The sequence below is a fragment of the Trifolium pratense genome, linkage group LG4 (genome assembly GCF_020283565.1).
Source record: "Trifolium pratense cultivar HEN17-A07 linkage group LG4, ARS_RC_1.1, whole genome shotgun sequence".
Classification (NCBI taxonomy): domain Eukaryota; kingdom Viridiplantae; phylum Streptophyta; class Magnoliopsida; order Fabales; family Fabaceae; genus Trifolium; species Trifolium pratense.
The window spans coordinates 47,214,061-47,231,095 of NC_060062.1; the positions used below are offsets into that span (position 1 = coordinate 47,214,061).

Consider the following 17,035-nt stretch of genomic DNA (forward strand, 5'->3'; position numbering starts at 1 on the left):
TAGTCGATGATGGTGGTCTAGCAAAAACAAATATTGTTAATATTGTTTATCCCGAAGTTTTTCAAAGAATTTATATATGACTACCCATGATATATGCTTTGTATTATTGTATCGTTAAACTTATTGGGAGTCAAATAATAATGTCATTGTTTTATGTTGATTTTGTGTTACCTAATTTGTATCGGTTCAATTTGTATTATCCTGAAATTTTTCAAATAATTTATAGATAACCGTGCAAAATCTATGATTTATATTATTGTATCGTTGAATTTATTCGTAATTATTTTAAATAATATTGTTGATTTTGTTTTTGGTATGTATTATTTAATCTATTTCAATTCAATATGACCATTTAGATCGGTACAGTCCATATTTTAAATAAAAATATTATGTTTAAAAAAAAACTATTGCTTAAAAAAAAAACCCTTTTTTTTTAAAAAAAAAATATATATTTTTTTTTTAAAAAAAAACCGTGCATCGCACGGGTAAAATTATTCTAGTATGTCAACAAGGAAATTTTTCCCTACATATATTGATTGTTAGGTAGTATGTTTCATATGTAAAGGGTAAAAGAGGAATTATATTTTTATTTTTTTCAACATTTATTTCACTCCGTTTACTTTTCAAACAATAAAAATTGAGATTTATTTCATTCTATTATATTTTAATGGTGAAATGAAAAATATAATCTAATTCGAATCATTCCACTTCATTCCGTTATACTCTTTTTAGCTCTTCTTAACATTTTTCCTTGAAACTTTCGTACAAACTTTAAGGAGAAAACCATTTGGTGAAGATTGTGGGAATTTAAGGTTATAGGATTTTTTTTAGTCAAAAAAATATATTCCAACATGCATATATTAAAGAAATTGCAAGCTGATGAATAATACTAAGATAGTGTGAAATACGTGATGGATGCATGGATCTCAATTTTTTTTTTTTGTAAATTCAAAGTTCTTGCTCAAATCAACAAGAATAAAGCAACAAGCAATGGTAAAGATGAGCAAAAAATATCAAAGATTGTTTACTCGATCAGTCCAAAATTGACCCATGTCCAGTTTTAAGGGCCAACAAGCCTGCACAGTTTCCGGACTCTGGCAAAAATTGTTGATATTTTTAAGGGTTAGTCTAGGGCAAAATTAAGATTTTAAGGGTTAATTTATGGTAAAATTGAGATTGTTAGGGGTTAATTCATATATTATTTCACATGTAGAATTTTGCCCAGACTCTATAATAATCTTGGTTCCGCCACTAAATTGACCTACGCTGAGTCTGGGGAAGAGAGTGGCTCTCCGGTTGACTATCAAACAATGTTTACAAGATATTCAAATGAATTACAAGAAATTAGCTCCAAGAGTTCACAAAGAACAAATCCTATTTTCTACCAATCTCTCATACAACAAAGAGAGTTACAAAAGTGACCAAAAAATTGTTTTCAGTTGCTCACCAAGAGCAATTTCCAATTTATCATTTCCTCTCAATCATTCACTTGATAGATTTCACTCGAGAACCTTCAAAAGAAAGTTTTAACCTTCATCCGATGATTCTAGCTATTCATGGTACTTTCCAAGTGTTTTCAAACTCTAGAATCTCTTCCAAGAAAAAACTCTCAACCCTTAGGTTTTAATTCCCTAAGAAATTCATTTTTTTATAATTTATTTTTATCACATCAACAAGTTTAATATCATGTTATTTAAAACTTGTTATCACACCACTTTTGGATAACAATCTAGGTTATGACCCAAATTTCAATAAATGTGATACGTGAGAACGAAAAAAATCGATTAAATTTATTTATTTTGTAAACTATTATTATAAAATAAAATTTACTTTCAAGAGTTATTGAATAATTAATATTTGATCTATAATATGAATTAATTACGTTAATTATTTAATAATATCAAGAGTGAGAGTATATTAAGATTACATCTTTTGGTTTTATTTTAAAAAAACAAGAGTTGTTATACAAAAAACAAAGTTATAGAAGGTGATGTTGTGTATATATACTTTCATAAAAGAACTAAAGATAGTTCAATCTTGGCGGCTTAAGTTTATTTGACAATTAATTAATATGTCTTGCATTTATGCTGGTGAATTATTGTGAACAAACATGACCAAAGCTATGGTGCATTACAAAGTGTGTGCAAACAAGAAGATTATCCAAAAAAATAGATGGACCCATGTGTCATAATCTTATTTATGGTTTATATATGGTTCCCCCTTGCCAGTGGCGTCTCCGAACGCAAAATGCAAGATAGACTTCTCTTGTCTGCTTTTTTTTTTTTTTTCTTAGGAAAACGGATTGGGCTGGGCTTTACTGCCCTTACAACATTTTCTAACATAAATAAATAATTTTTACACCCCCTAATTTACTAATACTACCACCCTATAAATTTTTTTTGTGGCCCTCATTTTTAAGAGACCTTGTGCCATGGCCCATGTCGCACATGGGCCTAGGCCGCCCCTGCCCCTTGCCAATTACAGCAAGGATAAACCAAATTGACTTGCACCTTTATTTTTATTATGTTTTGATTTGACGGTCAACCCAAGAATATGAATATAATTTTTTCGTAGAATATATATTGCAAAAAAGAAAAACATATATCATCCTAAGGGCAAAAAGAAAGGGAATCCCATAACTCATGCCAGCTTGCCTATCTATTTTTTTTTTTTGGTTATTATAATTCTCTTTGACCTTATAAAACAACTTATTCAAAACAATCACATTTTTTAAAAAAATTGGATCCATAGTATAAAACCATACTCCTTTCGTCAATACTAAATGAGGTCTAAAACAAATTTTAAAATAAAGCTAAAAATAGTAGCTTGAATATTTCTTTTTATAATAGTTGCTTGAATTTTTGAAGAGTTGCAAAATTGTTGTCTCATTTTTATGATTTGTTTTCTCAGAGGCTTTTATATTTTTCTCTAAAGCATTTTCTTATCATAAACTAATGAATTTATGACTTATAATGAACCTTTTTTTCTTAGCAATTCTTTTTCTTTTTCGGGGGCTTAAAGCCCTTGCTTGGGTTGCATTACCCTTGGGCTGACCCTGCCTTTCGGTTATTTTTATAAAAACACTCATTTTTTTAAATTAATTGAATAATTAATTTATCTGATCTATATATATCAAAAAATATATTTTTAGATACGCAAAAAATAAAGTGTATTATTACTTATTAATACTTTAAAATAATAAAATTGTCAAAAAAAAAGTAATAGTAATAAAAAATAAACTTATCGCATTACTTAGAGAATTCAAAGTTTATTAATCCTCGCTCAATTGACAAATATCGATATTATTAGGTTAAATATTTTTTTGGATCCGAACTCATAATTTCACATTTGTATGTGACTTTCAGTGGTGCTCGTCACTTCGTCTAAAAAAAAATCCAATCACACATACTAAGGAAAGTATTATTTTATTTCTTGACAAATAACATTGGTAATATTAGTGAATGTTGAGATGGGGAGTCAGAAGTAAACCAAGGAAATTAATAAATTCCCCTATTTTTGGTCCTTTGTAATCGGAGATTTGGTACACAAATATATTTTAGTAGATTGATTTGGTGCATAAATAATACCAATTATTATAATGAGATTATTTATATAAATATTCAGCAGCCTCTCTTATTTCAATGCCCATGTTACTTTTTAGTTGCCAAAATCCAAGAGAATGATTCTATTTCTAGTTTAGTTTAGTTTTGTTTGGTTTTTTCTGTTTTCTTATGTAGTTTGTCTTCTTCTTGCGGCGCACGTCAAATAACACCTCATTCATTCTCTTCTTTTCCTTTGACTTGCCATTCATTTTCTTTATTCAAATTTCATTTACAATTTCTCTAAGCTGTTAACATCTTTATGATCTTTTTCCACTTACCTTAATCCTTTATAATTAGTACTATTATGGCTTTTCCTACTTCTTTAGAAGATTGGATTAAGGCTTCTTATGTTGTTTTTGCATTCTTCTCAGCTTTATTCATTGGTGCCTTAAAAGGTTCTTTTTTTCTTTTACCCTTTTCAAACTTTATGTTTCATGATTGAATGAAATTTTGAATAAGAAAAAGATTGAACTTTTTTTACTTTCTTTTGAAGTTATGAGTTCTATAATGAATTTTAGATAAAGGGTTGTTAATATTTTGTGTGAAAATTATGCAGGTTTAATTGTGGGTCCTATTGCTGCTCTTATATTGATCATAGGAAACGTTGGAGTGATTTTAGTATTGTTTCCTGCACATGTGGCTTGGACTGTTTATACCATTTTGAAGTAACAAATTTTTTATAATTTTTATTTTATCTGTGTTTGGAATTTCAATCAGCATATTTTTTGAGTTTTGAATGGTTTTTGTGTTTTGCAGGACTCAAATAGTTGATGCAGCTTTGAAAGTTGCTATTTTGATTGCTTTGCCTGCTTTGTTTGGTTTATGGTTGGGTTTAGGCATAGCTGGTAGTGTTCTTGTTGCTATTGGCTATGGCTTTTTTACTCCTTGGGTTTCAACTTTTGAGGCCTTTAGACATGACAATGAGTCAAAGAAATTCATGCACTGTGTTGTGGTGAGATTCTATGATCAATATGTTCTTATAATCACTATTAGAATCAGACTTAACTCAACTCTACAAAACCGGCTTGTAGGGTTGAGTTAGACCCAACTCCCAATTCTAAGATGATATCAGAGCCTCCTCCATGATCCTTTAGACCGCCTGTTATTATGTTTTTGATCGGGTCATCCACCATTTATATCTGCGCCCCAAGCCAATAGTGCTGGGTGCGAGGGGGTGTGTTAAGAACTCTCACATTGGTTGCAAGATGACCCGAATATATATTATTATTCTGTGATACACTATTTAGTACAAAATGTTGTCAAATAGTGGCATTGTAGCACTTTGTGTAGCGAAATTTGAATAAACTGCTATTTTCTGTGATTTGTGATTGACAACACTGGTTTTTTTTACTTACAATTGATTTAGGATGGAACCTTGGGAACTATCAAAGGAAGTTGCACTGTGGTTAGGGATTTTGCAGATATATGTTACCATTCATATCCAAGTTACTTGAAGGAACGACGTGAATGTTCAGACCAGTGTAAGACACTAAGGTAATCATCACGAGGTCATTTATCTCGAGGGTAGATGATATATATGAAAAACAGCTTATACATAAGTACTTACATGATAAGTGGTTAATTGAGCTGTTTGACCAAACATGGCTTTTGTTGCTAAACTCTGACACTTGAACTTATTTTGCAGGTTAATTCATGTTCCTGGATGTGTGATTGTAGGGATAGTGGGACTAATTGTTGAGGTTCCTTTATTCACTGCAATTGCTATAGTTAAGAGTCCATACCTATTGTTCAAGGGATGGTACAGACTTTTGCATGATTTAATCAGCAGAGAAGGTCCATTCCTTGAAACAGTTTGTGTCCCAATTGCTGGTTTAACAATCTTTGTGTGGCCTCTTGTTGTCATTGCCAGCATTTTATTGGCTATTTTCTCTAGCATTTTTGTTGGACTATATGCCTCTATTATAGTTTATCAGGTTTGTTTCATCACTCTTTTTGTTCTTCATTCCGAAGTCTTAATTATCTATCTACCTATGTAGCACTGACACTTCACATTAAAGGCATGTCTGGTGTTTGTGACTTTGTGTCTGTGTCGTGTTTGGTGTTTGTGTGAGGGATTCGTAGACCTTCATTGCATCATTGATCTCACCCTATTGACCTTCATGTGAATGTAGGAAAGATCTTTTCGTCGAGGTTTAGCTTATATAATGGCAATGGTTGCTGAGTTTGATGAATATACAAATGATTGGCTCTATCTTAGAGAGGGGACATTCTTTCCAAAGTAAACTTCTTTTAATTATTTTCTTATCTTATCTTCCATTTATTCTGTTGACATCAACACATCAATTTTCTTGCAGCCAGGCCCCAATATCGAAAGAAATTGGTTTCTCAATCATCTGAGTTTTCTACTCGGGGGGGAAATAGTGTGTCCGGAAGCAGAAGAAATACTACTATGGAACCACCTGCTATGTTCATGCCAAACTTAGCTCCTTCAAGATCAGTTAGAGAGACCATTCAAGAAGTTAAAATGGTTCAGGTATGCTGTTTTTCTCCTCATGCTGATAAGTACTATTAATTTAAGAATCAAATAGTCTTCGAAATTCTAGCAGTTAAACTGTTCTGCCGCGAACAAAACTAGATAATTCCGATGGCGAGACTTGAGGTAGTTAAGGTGGAGATGGAGTTCAGGTACGGTGAATCACGGTGGGGAAAGTACCTGCAAAACACATTAACACTCCAACGTCAAGTTAGTATGTTATCGAGAGAGAGAGTGAAGTGAAAAGTGATTGAAATTGTGTATCTTGGCGCCAAAACTTGCCTTATATAAGGCGGAGACGGTTATAACCGTGAGCTTAAGGCGTGTATCCGCTGCAGGTAGTGTACAGTAACTATCATGTATGTTGTGGTTGGCGTATAAGAGAAGCTTCCGCGAGGAAGCTATGTTGGGTTATATCTGAAGTGCTTGAGCTGCGTATATTGGGCCTTGGCCCTGTCCGAAACATAAACTATGAGCCATACTCAACAAGTTTTAAACACATTTCTGATCTTATTTTATCAGCTGCTAATTTATTTGAAAACTCATGTAATTCTTGAAAATGTATTGTGACAGATTTGGGGAAATATGATGAGGTCCTGTGAGATAAGAGGCAAGGAATTATTGGATGCTAATGTAGTAACAACTGCTGATCTTTATGAGTGGTTGAGAGGAAAGAATGTTAATGAAGCATCCATAGTTGGTGTTGGTTTACCTTGTTATTCACTTCTACAAACACTTCTCTTTTCCATTAAAGCTAACTCAAATGGTGTATTGCTACTTGATGATTTTGAGATAACTCATTTCAATAGACCAAAGGATAAGTTGTTGGATTGGTTCTTTAATCCAGTAATGGTTCTCAAGGAACAGATTAGGGTTATTAAGTTGGTTGAAGGTGAAGTGAGATACTTGGAAAAAGTTGTTTTGTTTGGAGTTAATAAACAAAGGTTTGAAGCTTGGGATAATGGTGGTTTGTTGATTCCTGATAGTCTTAGAGCTGCTCAAATTGAGGGAATTTCTAGAAGGTATTGCAATATCATTCTCTCTTTAAGTGTTTATTGAATATGTATTTTATCATATAAGTGCTTATGTATAATTTCTATTAAAAAAAAAGTCAATTACTTTTCTTATTAAATAAGCTATAAGCTGTTTTCATAAGCTATCGTGGTGAGCATATGAAAATAAGTTGAAAATAGATTATAGACACGTCATCAGCTGTTTTCATAAGCTATCCCAAACACTCTAATAATTACTTATGTCAGTGTATAAACTCAAATAAGTTAACCTAGACAGACCCTAAATTATTTGCATATAAGTTGTAAAATATCATGGATATAACTTATAAGTTGTCCGGAAATCTTACGAAAATAAGCTCAAAACAGCTCATGGACATGTTATAAGTTATATTTTTTAAGTTCACTCAAACCTTATATCATAATAAGTTAAAATAAGTTATAAGTTAGACAATTTGACTGATGTGTGTGCATTATTAGGATGATTGGAATGATAAGAGGTGTAACAAAGCTTCCAACATACAGAAGAAAGTTTCGTCAAGTTGTTAAGGAACTATTGACTTATTCATTGGAGAAAGATACTTCAGGAAAGGCTTTGGTTATTCATTCTATGGATAGAGATGTTTCTGAAAAGTCTTTAGTTACTCGTTATTTGGAGAAAGATCATCCTTCTGGAAGATCCAGTACTAGGTCTATAGTATCAGTTCCATCAGATGAAAATGTTTAAGATAAACTAGTACTTGTTTTTCTTCATTATTCTTGTTTATGAATCATTGTAAATTCCTTTAGATTGATGATTGATTGCTATAGAAAAACATAGTGTGTGGTATAGTGCAGAATGCTGATCGAAGAGATTCTCTTTTATTCTCATTCATGCATGATTCTCTATTTCGGTGCATGTTTGAAATCATAGTGAATATAATTTATCAGAACCACAGTGATTCATTTTAATTTTGATAAAAATTACACTTTAGAATTTCAATAATAAGGTCGGTGTTAAAAGTTACTATAATTTGGTGAAACAAAGGTAAATTAAATAATGCTTGTTTTCATTGTTATAATCTTAACATTGAAAGTAATATCTCATTATCAACAATGGAATAGTTCAAGGGATTGGGATTTTGATTCAAAAAAGAAAGAAAAAGAATTTGCACCCATTAAATAACTGGTTATGAATTTGTTAAGGAGTTTGGGAAAGTTCGGAAGAAATAATATAGGTCAAATGTTTCAGGACTATAAGAGGAAGAGATGTCACATCTCTATCAAAAATCTTAAGTTATTTGGTTTATGAGTCACTTCTCTTATAAATTTAACATTCTTTTCATTCAAAGTCAATGTGAGACTTAATCACTCGCACTTGAAACCCAACAATCTATCATCAAGTGTGAGTTTCTACATCATATAGTCGATCCAATACCAATATTCACTTCCGCTCCCATACCAAGCCAAACACCACTTGTTGGGGAGTCCAGAGAAGTTCGGGAGAAACAACGAGTCAAATGCTCCAGAACCATAAGAGATAGAGACGCTACATCTTTACCAAAAACTTTAAGGCATTAGGTTCATGTGTCATCTCTCTTATAAATTCAACATTCTTTCACTTATAATTAATGTGGACTTAACCACTCACACTTAAAACTCAACAAAATTGGATCTCTATCAGCAATTACCGCTAAACGGCGGTAATGAAAAAGATATTGTTGGGCATTTTCCATATAAAATATGTACACAACCTTTCTATTTTACCCCAGAAAGAACAACATATGTGGAGTTACTATAAGAGTGGAGTTACTATTTGTAAAATTGTAATGACTCAATAAGATTATAAAAAATCTTTTGTCATAATCATACCACCTAAAGCTAAAGCAATTTTATTTAAATCACGAAAGCATTTTGAAATTTTTAAAACTTTTGTCTTACCTAGAGACAACAAAAGGAATGAATGATAATGGCGACAATGTGATAAACCAATTAGACATGACATATGAACAAGTGAAAAACGCAATTCATTTATGTGCATAATGCATTCCACGTATTACATGCTCAGATCTTATTTTGCTACTCTACAGGTTAGTTACTCGTGTGCTCCACACCTTTTTGTTTTATCCTTTCGCTACTTAAATAGCGGACGTTATAAAAATGAGAATTTTTAAAAAATCTCGTCCGCTATTTAAGTAGTAGACGTTTTAAAGGTAGAGAGTTTTTAGGGGATGTCCGCTACTTAAATAGCGGATGAAAATATGTTGATAAATTCGTAGGACGCACGAAAAAATAGGTAAGGTGGCAAAAGTAAATCTCGTGCTTGTGGGTATCAAAATCCTTGTAATAGGGCTTTTATCAAACAACTTTCATTTTGTTAGAAATGCACTTCCTAACAACAAAAATTATCTGAAAAATGCAATTTTAGACTACCAAAAATATAGCTGATGCAATTCATAGCGACGGTGTGTCTGAATTTAGTTTTATTATTAAATAAAAACATCAAATGTATTTTATTTTTACATTCGGACTTTAAGGTAAAGTCTATCAAGCGACAAACGAACATGATTTCTCACGTGATTGCAAGGGCGGCCATTTCATAGCCTGGTCGAGTTTATACCTTCTTGTATTGCAAGTTTATTATATAATAAAATGATATATGTTTTTTACCGTAAAAATTACCTTTCTAAATGGAATTTCACTTTATTTTGTTTTGCTTTCAATTGTTCAAAAACAATATCGTATATGACAGAAAATTTTACATTGCTTTGTCCTAGTCTATCTTACCACTTTGTGAATCAAAGGAATGCTTTTTAAATTAAACTAACAAGTGTTGATTGTATCTTTGTTTGGTCATGTTACTTTTGATTAAGTAACATATTCTTTTTTTTTAAGCAGCCTATTGGCTAGAAAATCCACCTTCAAGATGAATATAAGTGGAGTGTCTCGGGTTCGAACTCGGGCTCCTGCACATATAGTGTGATATCCCTATCAACTGAGCTAAGCTCCCGGAGACAAGTAAACCAATTTTATGTACTAGTAAAAGTCACTATTAGAATATAAAATATTTATCGTATAAATTATTAGTATCTTCTATATTTAGTGAGAGAATAATTAAATCCAACCGAATATCATTGTATAAATACTCGTTACTGAATAATAAAATATGAGAGACATAGCATATGATACCTCACTGCCTGAGTTTATAACACTCACACTCACTAACTATTTCTATCGATGGTAATATATGCTTGGAGTGTATGTGGATTTAATTGGAGAACCCGTTTGGATTGGTCTGATAGTATTGACTTGAGACCTGAGAGTGTGCTCCTTCTTGAGGTCTCATGTTCGATTCTCTCTGATGCTAATTTGAGTGGACTAATTTAACTTCAAAAAAAAAAATTGGAGGAAAAGACAACAAATAAAGTATAATCCATCCATTTTATACTAAATGTATTGTTTTTATTGGTTCATGTAGTGGCCAATGTTGCAAAACTTAACTCGATTACCCCTCAGCCTCAGTTAGGGTGTTCTGTCATTGGATCACAAGTCTTACTGATCATCAATTGATTGAATAAAGCATACAAACAAAGAATCAACTTTTTTTTAATGTAGAATATCCTCTGTGCGCAATTGCATAAACTAATCTTTTAAGTCGGATAGGACCGCAAAACTCTCCATTTTTTTAACAGAGCTACATTCTTAGAGCTGGATTTAAATTCAAAACCTCTCATTAAGCTGAAAGAGATCCCTTGACAAGAAATCAATTATACCTACTCTAAAATGGAATCAAACTACAGTAAGATATTGCTGTGCAGGAGCAGGAGGACCCATCTCACCACATCATCCAACCAGGGAATAATGCAGATTCCATAAAATACACAGTTTTGGAATTTGAATTTTTCCAATAACACCAAGTTATAGGGTCAGTATAGTCTATAGAAATAAATAAACTATAGTTTTGAGACAGTAGTCTGAACTTAAATTTTGTTGTATTTGTAAAAGTGTAGTAATATACAGTTGCAAAATTCAGAGTCTGTTTTCACTTGAATTGTAAAAAATATCAGCAATTTAGGGCGTTTTTGGATTGATTTAAGTGAGTGTCAAATAACCGATTATCCCAAAAATTTAGGCGGTTAGGATAGAGTCACATCAATGATTTTATATTATTTCTAACACGCCCCCTCACGCAAGAGTCCACTTGGGCTTGAAGGGTGGATAATGCATCGGCCCACATACATATGCTTACATTCCAATTTTAATTAGAAAGTGAGGGAGTAGAGATTGAACTCTAGACCACTTAGTCATAGATGCCTTTATACCATATCAAATAACCGATTATCACAAAAACTTAATCTGTTAGGACAGAGCCACATCAATGGTTTTATATTATTTCTAACACTGAGCTTATTTACTGACATGAGTTTTATGAGACTGTTTGGAAAAATTTATGAAAACGGCTTATCATCATTTTTGTAAGTTTTTTTCAAACTTATTTTGATAAGTTCTTCGATATAGTTTATGAAATTGAAAACAGCTCGTACCATATTTAAAAACAATTCATCTTTATTTTATCTTTTGCTGTGAAAATATATTATATATAAGCGCTTGTCATAATAAGCTCTTGTATTATGCAAATAAGCTGTTTATGCACACAAAGATTCCTTCAAACATGCTGACTCAGTAACTTTCATACCGACACACTTTACTTAGACAATCTCTTCTCCTCTGCCACCAGCTAGCTCACTTACATATTTTCACTATGCTTCACTGTGTTCTTTCATAATATTTTTAACTTATATAATAATTTACTAGTTCATATAGTATACTATATAATAATGCTCCATATTTGAAATTAAAACCTACATATATATACTACATGCATACAAATCATGGCAGAAAGACTCACGAGAAAAGGTAATGTTTTTCCATAGTGTTAAGATAAGGAAAAAGACATGAGCACTAAAGAAATTAAAGCAGTGAAAAGAAAGAAAGATAAAGAATTGGAAAAGTGAAAAGAGAGAAAAAAGCTTATAAAGAAATTAACAGTCACTGACTTTGTTGTACCCTTTAAAGTTTAAAGTTATTATCAAAAACAGAAACAAACACAAATGTTGGTAGCTGCATGTCTTTGTGAACTCAAAAGAAAAATGAGACTAGAATTTTGTTATTGCTAGCTAAGTGTATGTTTGGTATCACGGTAGATGACTAGATATGTCAAAACTATGGTGATCCATAGTGATTCTACGGAAGTTCAGAGCTTCTGTCAAATCACGGTGCACCACTGTAATTCTAATACATCCACCATGATTCTACAGAAGTTCAGAGCTTCGGTCAAATCACGGTGCACCACTGTAATTCTGATACATTCACCGTGATACCATAGACTAAATAGGCAATCATGAATCATAATATATCACCAACGAGGAATTCAGAATTTACTGAATTATGCTCTGGACAATAGTAAAAGGTACACAGATAAAAAAAACTAGGAACCAAGTCCTTAATTACTAGGACATGATTGAAAACAAAGCTGTACAAAACCAATAAAAGAGTACTTCCATGAAGAAAGATAGGACTCTGAATTGAAATCAAATTCTACCTAAAGTAAATTGAACCTAAGAATAATGTCAGCAAGTGGAAAATTTAATTTTAACTGCATATATATAAAATCAACCGTGTTTCTTCCAATATAGCTAAAAGGGGAATTTTATGGCTTTAATTGAACCCACTCATAACGTCCTTCCAAAGGCATGTCCTTCACAATATCGAAATTATACCTGCAAATTAACCCAAAGTAATATAACTAAGTAATTTTGATTAATACTTGAATACATTTTTGGTACTGCAGATCTACTACTTTTAGTTTCAGCATGAATATCATGAATAGAATTTATAGTAAGCTTTTTTAAAATGATTTTTCTTTAATATCACATTTTGGTATAGAAACCTATTTCGTAGACGAAGTGACAAGTACCATGTACCATATGAAACTCACACGTAACTGCGAAGTTTTGATTCTAATTCAAGTAAAGATACACAACCTATGGGTATTCTCAGTTGAACCAGGTCTTTGGACCCAACATAAACAAATTTTACCATAATTAAAGAGCTTATTTTGCATCTTATAGTCGAAGCGCTTATCATGATAAACAATTATGTATAAGCTTGTATAAACTATTTTTATCGCAAAAGATGAGTTGAAAAAAACTATATGTATAAACATTATAAGCTATTATACGTTACTAGCTATTTTCATAAGCTATATTGAAAAACATATGAAAATTGTTGTAAGCTATTTTCAAAAGTTCTCCCAAATATCGTCACAAAACTTATATCGGTAGATAAATATAAATACGTCAATCTAATAAACACACCCAAAATCATTAAAATGCTAAAGAAAAGATGGATAGATTTACGAGGATCAAATAAAGCATGAAAGCAAATTGAATTATAGAATAAAAAGTGATATATATTTCTAAAGACAAAAAATACTTTAGATTATGGTCCTATTTGTTTCAGATTTTCTAGCAAAAAAATCACATTTTTTATTTAACTTGTGTTTGTTTTACTTTTAGATCTTTTCAAAAATCATTTTAGTAAAATAATCTTTTTTTTTTCTTCAAAATGAAAAGCTATTTTCAATAGCTTTCTTCAAAATCTATTTTCTTGAAAACCATTTTCTAAAAAAATAGATTTTTATGATCGTAAACAAACAGAAAATACTTTTAGATTTTCTTCAAAATCTCTAAAAAAAATCAATTTTTTTTTTAAAACTTAAACAAAGAGGCCCTATAACTTAAAAAATAATTGAATCATTAATTTTTAACTACAATATATGATATTTGTGATAAATGTACTATTTTGAAATCACAAAAAAGGAAAGTACTCATTGATCTTACTTGTTTTGAAACTGTTTCTGAACATCTTTTTCAGCTACAGAGAAAAATTCATCAAGTTCAGCTTCTGTTGGCATCTTTTGCAGCTTATTCTCAGCTGAATCAACTTCTTCTTCCTCTTGCTCTGTACAATTCGTTCCAACCACTTCGCTTAACAAACCCATCTCTCTTCTCCTGCAAATAATATTTTATTTCTTAGAAATGTGCATTACTTATACATGCATGTCAGAGAATTTACAGAATTTGTACGAATTACAGAATTCATACAATCCACACATTTCACTCACACAATTTTCATTTCAAATTCAAAATTATTAAATTTAATTGAAAACCTTATAATTTGATCACCGTTGAACTTCAACGTTTCAACTTGCGTACTCTCAACCTGAAATGCGTTACGTTATATTATAGTTAGTGAAGGAAAAAATTAAATTAAACAAAGCAAAACAATAAAAGTACATTAATTAACTAATTATGGATTGAAGAACAAAACGAAAGTTCAATTAATTAAATCTTATAGTCATATTAACAAAAAAATTTAATGTGTGTATTATATTTTACAGCACGTTGTAGTTTCGTTTTTCTCTGCCTTTGTTCGTTTGTCTCTGTTCGTCTTGTGCAGAGACCAATTATTATATTATTATAATATATTTTGTCGTTCAAACAAAAAAATATACTTACCTCTGTATCAGAGAGTTTGTTACTGGAACAACTTGATGCGGAGGAGGATTCCTCGGTGATACTGGAGTAGCATTCCTCAACAGGAGGAGCGAATAGTGGATAAAGCGAGAATATGTTCGCCGTGGTAGTATTAATTTTTTTGGTTGACGGAGGAGGTTCATCGGAAAATATTTCTGCAGCTTGAGATCTTCTTGTTCTCTTTCCCAACTGAGTCATTTTCTTCTCCATTAACTATGAATTAGTATATGATAATAATAATGTAATAATCTTAACAATTATGGAGGGAATTATTTATGTATATAGTGTGGTGGCCGGTGATGGTGTAGCGGTAGTTGGCGGTGATATAAGGAGGCGAATAGAAGAATGACACGTGGAGAAGAGGTTATGAGAAACGGAGGGAAAGTTGTTGTGGCGGTTATAAGAGGTGAGTTGAGAGGAACACGAGAAAGATGAGTTATATAGTTTGTTGTATAGATTAGAGTAAAAGATGGTGGTGGAGTTAGAATTGAATTGGTCATGAGGTGAAATAATTATCAACATTTCTCAATTACGAATATATCCTTTGCTTTAATTTACGAATATATCCTTTCTGAAGTACCAATTTGACATTTTTGCCATGCCACAAAGGTTCATACGATGACTGTTAGAAAAATATTATGTGAGGCTAATGTAATTTTGTCTTAATTTTCTTTTATAAATTAAGAAGAGGAGGGATCCGTTGACTCCGGGAGTAAGTCTCTATTGACTTACTCCGCTTAATAACTTGATATCGACATTATATTTCTTCGATCTAACCGTTGAATTCAAATATCTTATTGAGTAGATCAACTTCACAAATTTTTATAAAAATTCAAAACTATTTGATACTTTTTCTGATAACTTCAATTGAACGTACGATAAACTTTTAAAAAAATCGTTAAATTTCAATAGTTTGAATACATAACTTCAATTGAGTTTGATGTATATATTTTGTCTTTATAAATCTATATATATAATTCCTAGATAGTTCTCCTACTATCCATCTTAACCCTAATCCACATCATCCACTTACATCCAATTAAATCACACAATAATGCCACATCACTTCCTTATATTATATCATTTTCATCTCTATTTTTTTTTATATTATATCAATCTCATAATAAATAATAAAGAATTATGCTTCTCCAATTATCCAAAAATTGATGTCACAAGATGTTACAGTTTTCTACATTATTATTGAATTATACCTCTCCAATTATCCAAAAATTGATGTCCCAAGATGTTACACTTTTCTATATTACTATAACATTCCTTAGTGAGAATGAAGATGAACATATTTGGATTCTCTTTCAACATTTATCCCATTTAAATGTCAACCGTTTTCATAGAAACAACAAAGAGTTTATAATTTAGTCACACAAAAAAATACGAAGAGTGTATACATTATTGACTTAATTACATTTCTATTGAGTTTAGTTTTTAGTTAAAACAAATTACTCTTTCAAACTATAGCTCATATCTACCCTCACGTGTCTGTTATAGTAGCTGGAAAAGCAAATCTAATGTTGAAAGTTCGAATTGTTAATGTGTAGAATGTAACAGACAAATACAAATCAAACTGAGGTTACGTCTATGAATATGTTGTTTGTTGATGAAAAGGTGATGTACTATCTTGATATACTTCTCACATTTTCACAAAATCTCTATTGATGTTTTTTTTATTGACTTTTTCCCTTTTTTTTTTACTTTGATCATTCAGTGTGATAAGATTCTTGCTACTTTGGGAAATAGTTTGGTTTCAAAGATAAAAAAATTGGTTGACGAAGGATCAACATATAAGGTTGAAAATATATTGGTTGGAGGAAGTGATAAGTACATCACTTTATTATTATTATTATTATTATTATTATTATTATTATTATTATTATTTTCATTTTCACAACACTTATTGTTACAATTTATATGAATAATTTTTCAACATTATAACATAAAATACCACATAATACCTGTGCATCGCACGGGTGTGAGACTAGTTAATTTTACATCAATTAAAAATCAACAATATCTCTACATCATATTATTTAAGTGGGGTGTACTGAAGTAATTTAATGGAACACACGATTGTTTTTGGATGACTATAACATTATATTATTTTCTCAAAATAGTATTCTTAGAATTAAGAGTTGAGTCTAATTCAATCGTCCAACACATAAAGACCGTTAGATTGATCTCAACGGTTCTCTGCATTCTACGTCAGGTTTCATGGATGCAGTTACAACGGTTTCGCCTATATATTTGGGTGTGAACACAATTCACACCAAAATTCCATTCAATCACTTTCTATACTTTCACTTCACCATCTTAATCGTCTCATACTAACTTAAGCGC

The 17,035-nt window shown here is 31.2% G+C and overlaps 2 protein-coding genes across 2 annotated transcripts; one reads left to right on the top strand and one right to left on the bottom strand.

The window, feature by feature from the left end:
- Positions 1 to 3,650: 3,650 nt before the first annotated feature.
- LOC123881583 (uncharacterized membrane protein At3g27390) lies at positions 3,651 to 7,900 on the top strand. Its single transcript, XM_045930303.1, has 9 exons — positions 3,651 to 3,997; positions 4,159 to 4,267; positions 4,359 to 4,554; positions 4,969 to 5,096; positions 5,248 to 5,536; positions 5,735 to 5,841; positions 5,922 to 6,096; positions 6,670 to 7,118; positions 7,587 to 7,900. The coding sequence occupies exons 1-9, from the start codon at positions 3,907 to 3,909 to the stop codon at positions 7,831 to 7,833; spliced, it is 1,791 nt and encodes a 596-aa protein (XP_045786259.1). The 5' UTR covers positions 3,651 to 3,906; the 3' UTR covers positions 7,834 to 7,900.
- A 4,677-nt stretch (positions 7,901 to 12,577) lies between these two features.
- Positions 12,578 to 15,160, bottom strand: LOC123881584 (cyclin-dependent kinase inhibitor 7-like). The gene is made up of 4 exons (XM_045930304.1): positions 14,666 to 15,160; positions 14,317 to 14,369; positions 13,988 to 14,158; positions 12,578 to 12,865 (listed from the first exon to the last, which is right to left on the bottom strand). The coding sequence occupies exons 1-4, from the start codon at positions 14,891 to 14,893 to the stop codon at positions 12,796 to 12,798; spliced, it is 522 nt and encodes a 173-aa protein (XP_045786260.1). The 5' UTR covers positions 14,894 to 15,160; the 3' UTR covers positions 12,578 to 12,795.
- Between the last annotated feature and the right edge of the window lie 1,875 nt (positions 15,161 to 17,035).

What these genes read in the sequence shown, in the direction of transcription:
- LOC123881584 (XM_045930304.1), bottom strand. Translation starts at nt 14,893, where the DNA reads ATGGAGAAGAAAATGACTCAGTTGGGAAAGAGAACAAGAAGATCTCAA. An exon ending in AACGGTGATCAAATTATAAG is followed by an intron (nt 14,159 to 14,316) that starts GTTTTCAATTAA and finishes TATTATTTGCAG; the next exon opens with GAGAAGAGAGATGGGTTTGT. An exon ending in CAGAAACAGTTTCAAAACAA is followed by an intron (nt 12,866 to 13,987) that starts GTAAGATCAATG and finishes GTTAATTTGCAG; the next exon opens with GTATAATTTCGATATTGTGA.
- LOC123881583 (XM_045930303.1), top strand. Translation starts at nt 3,907, where the DNA reads ATGGCTTTTCCTACTTCTTTAGAAGATTGGATTAAGGCTTCTTATGTT. An exon ending in ACTGTTTATACCATTTTGAA is followed by an intron (nt 4,268 to 4,358) that starts GTAACAAATTTT and finishes TGTGTTTTGCAG; the next exon opens with GACTCAAATAGTTGATGCAG. An exon ending in ATTGAGGGAATTTCTAGAAG is followed by an intron (nt 7,119 to 7,586) that starts GTATTGCAATAT and finishes GTGCATTATTAG; the next exon opens with GATGATTGGAATGATAAGAG.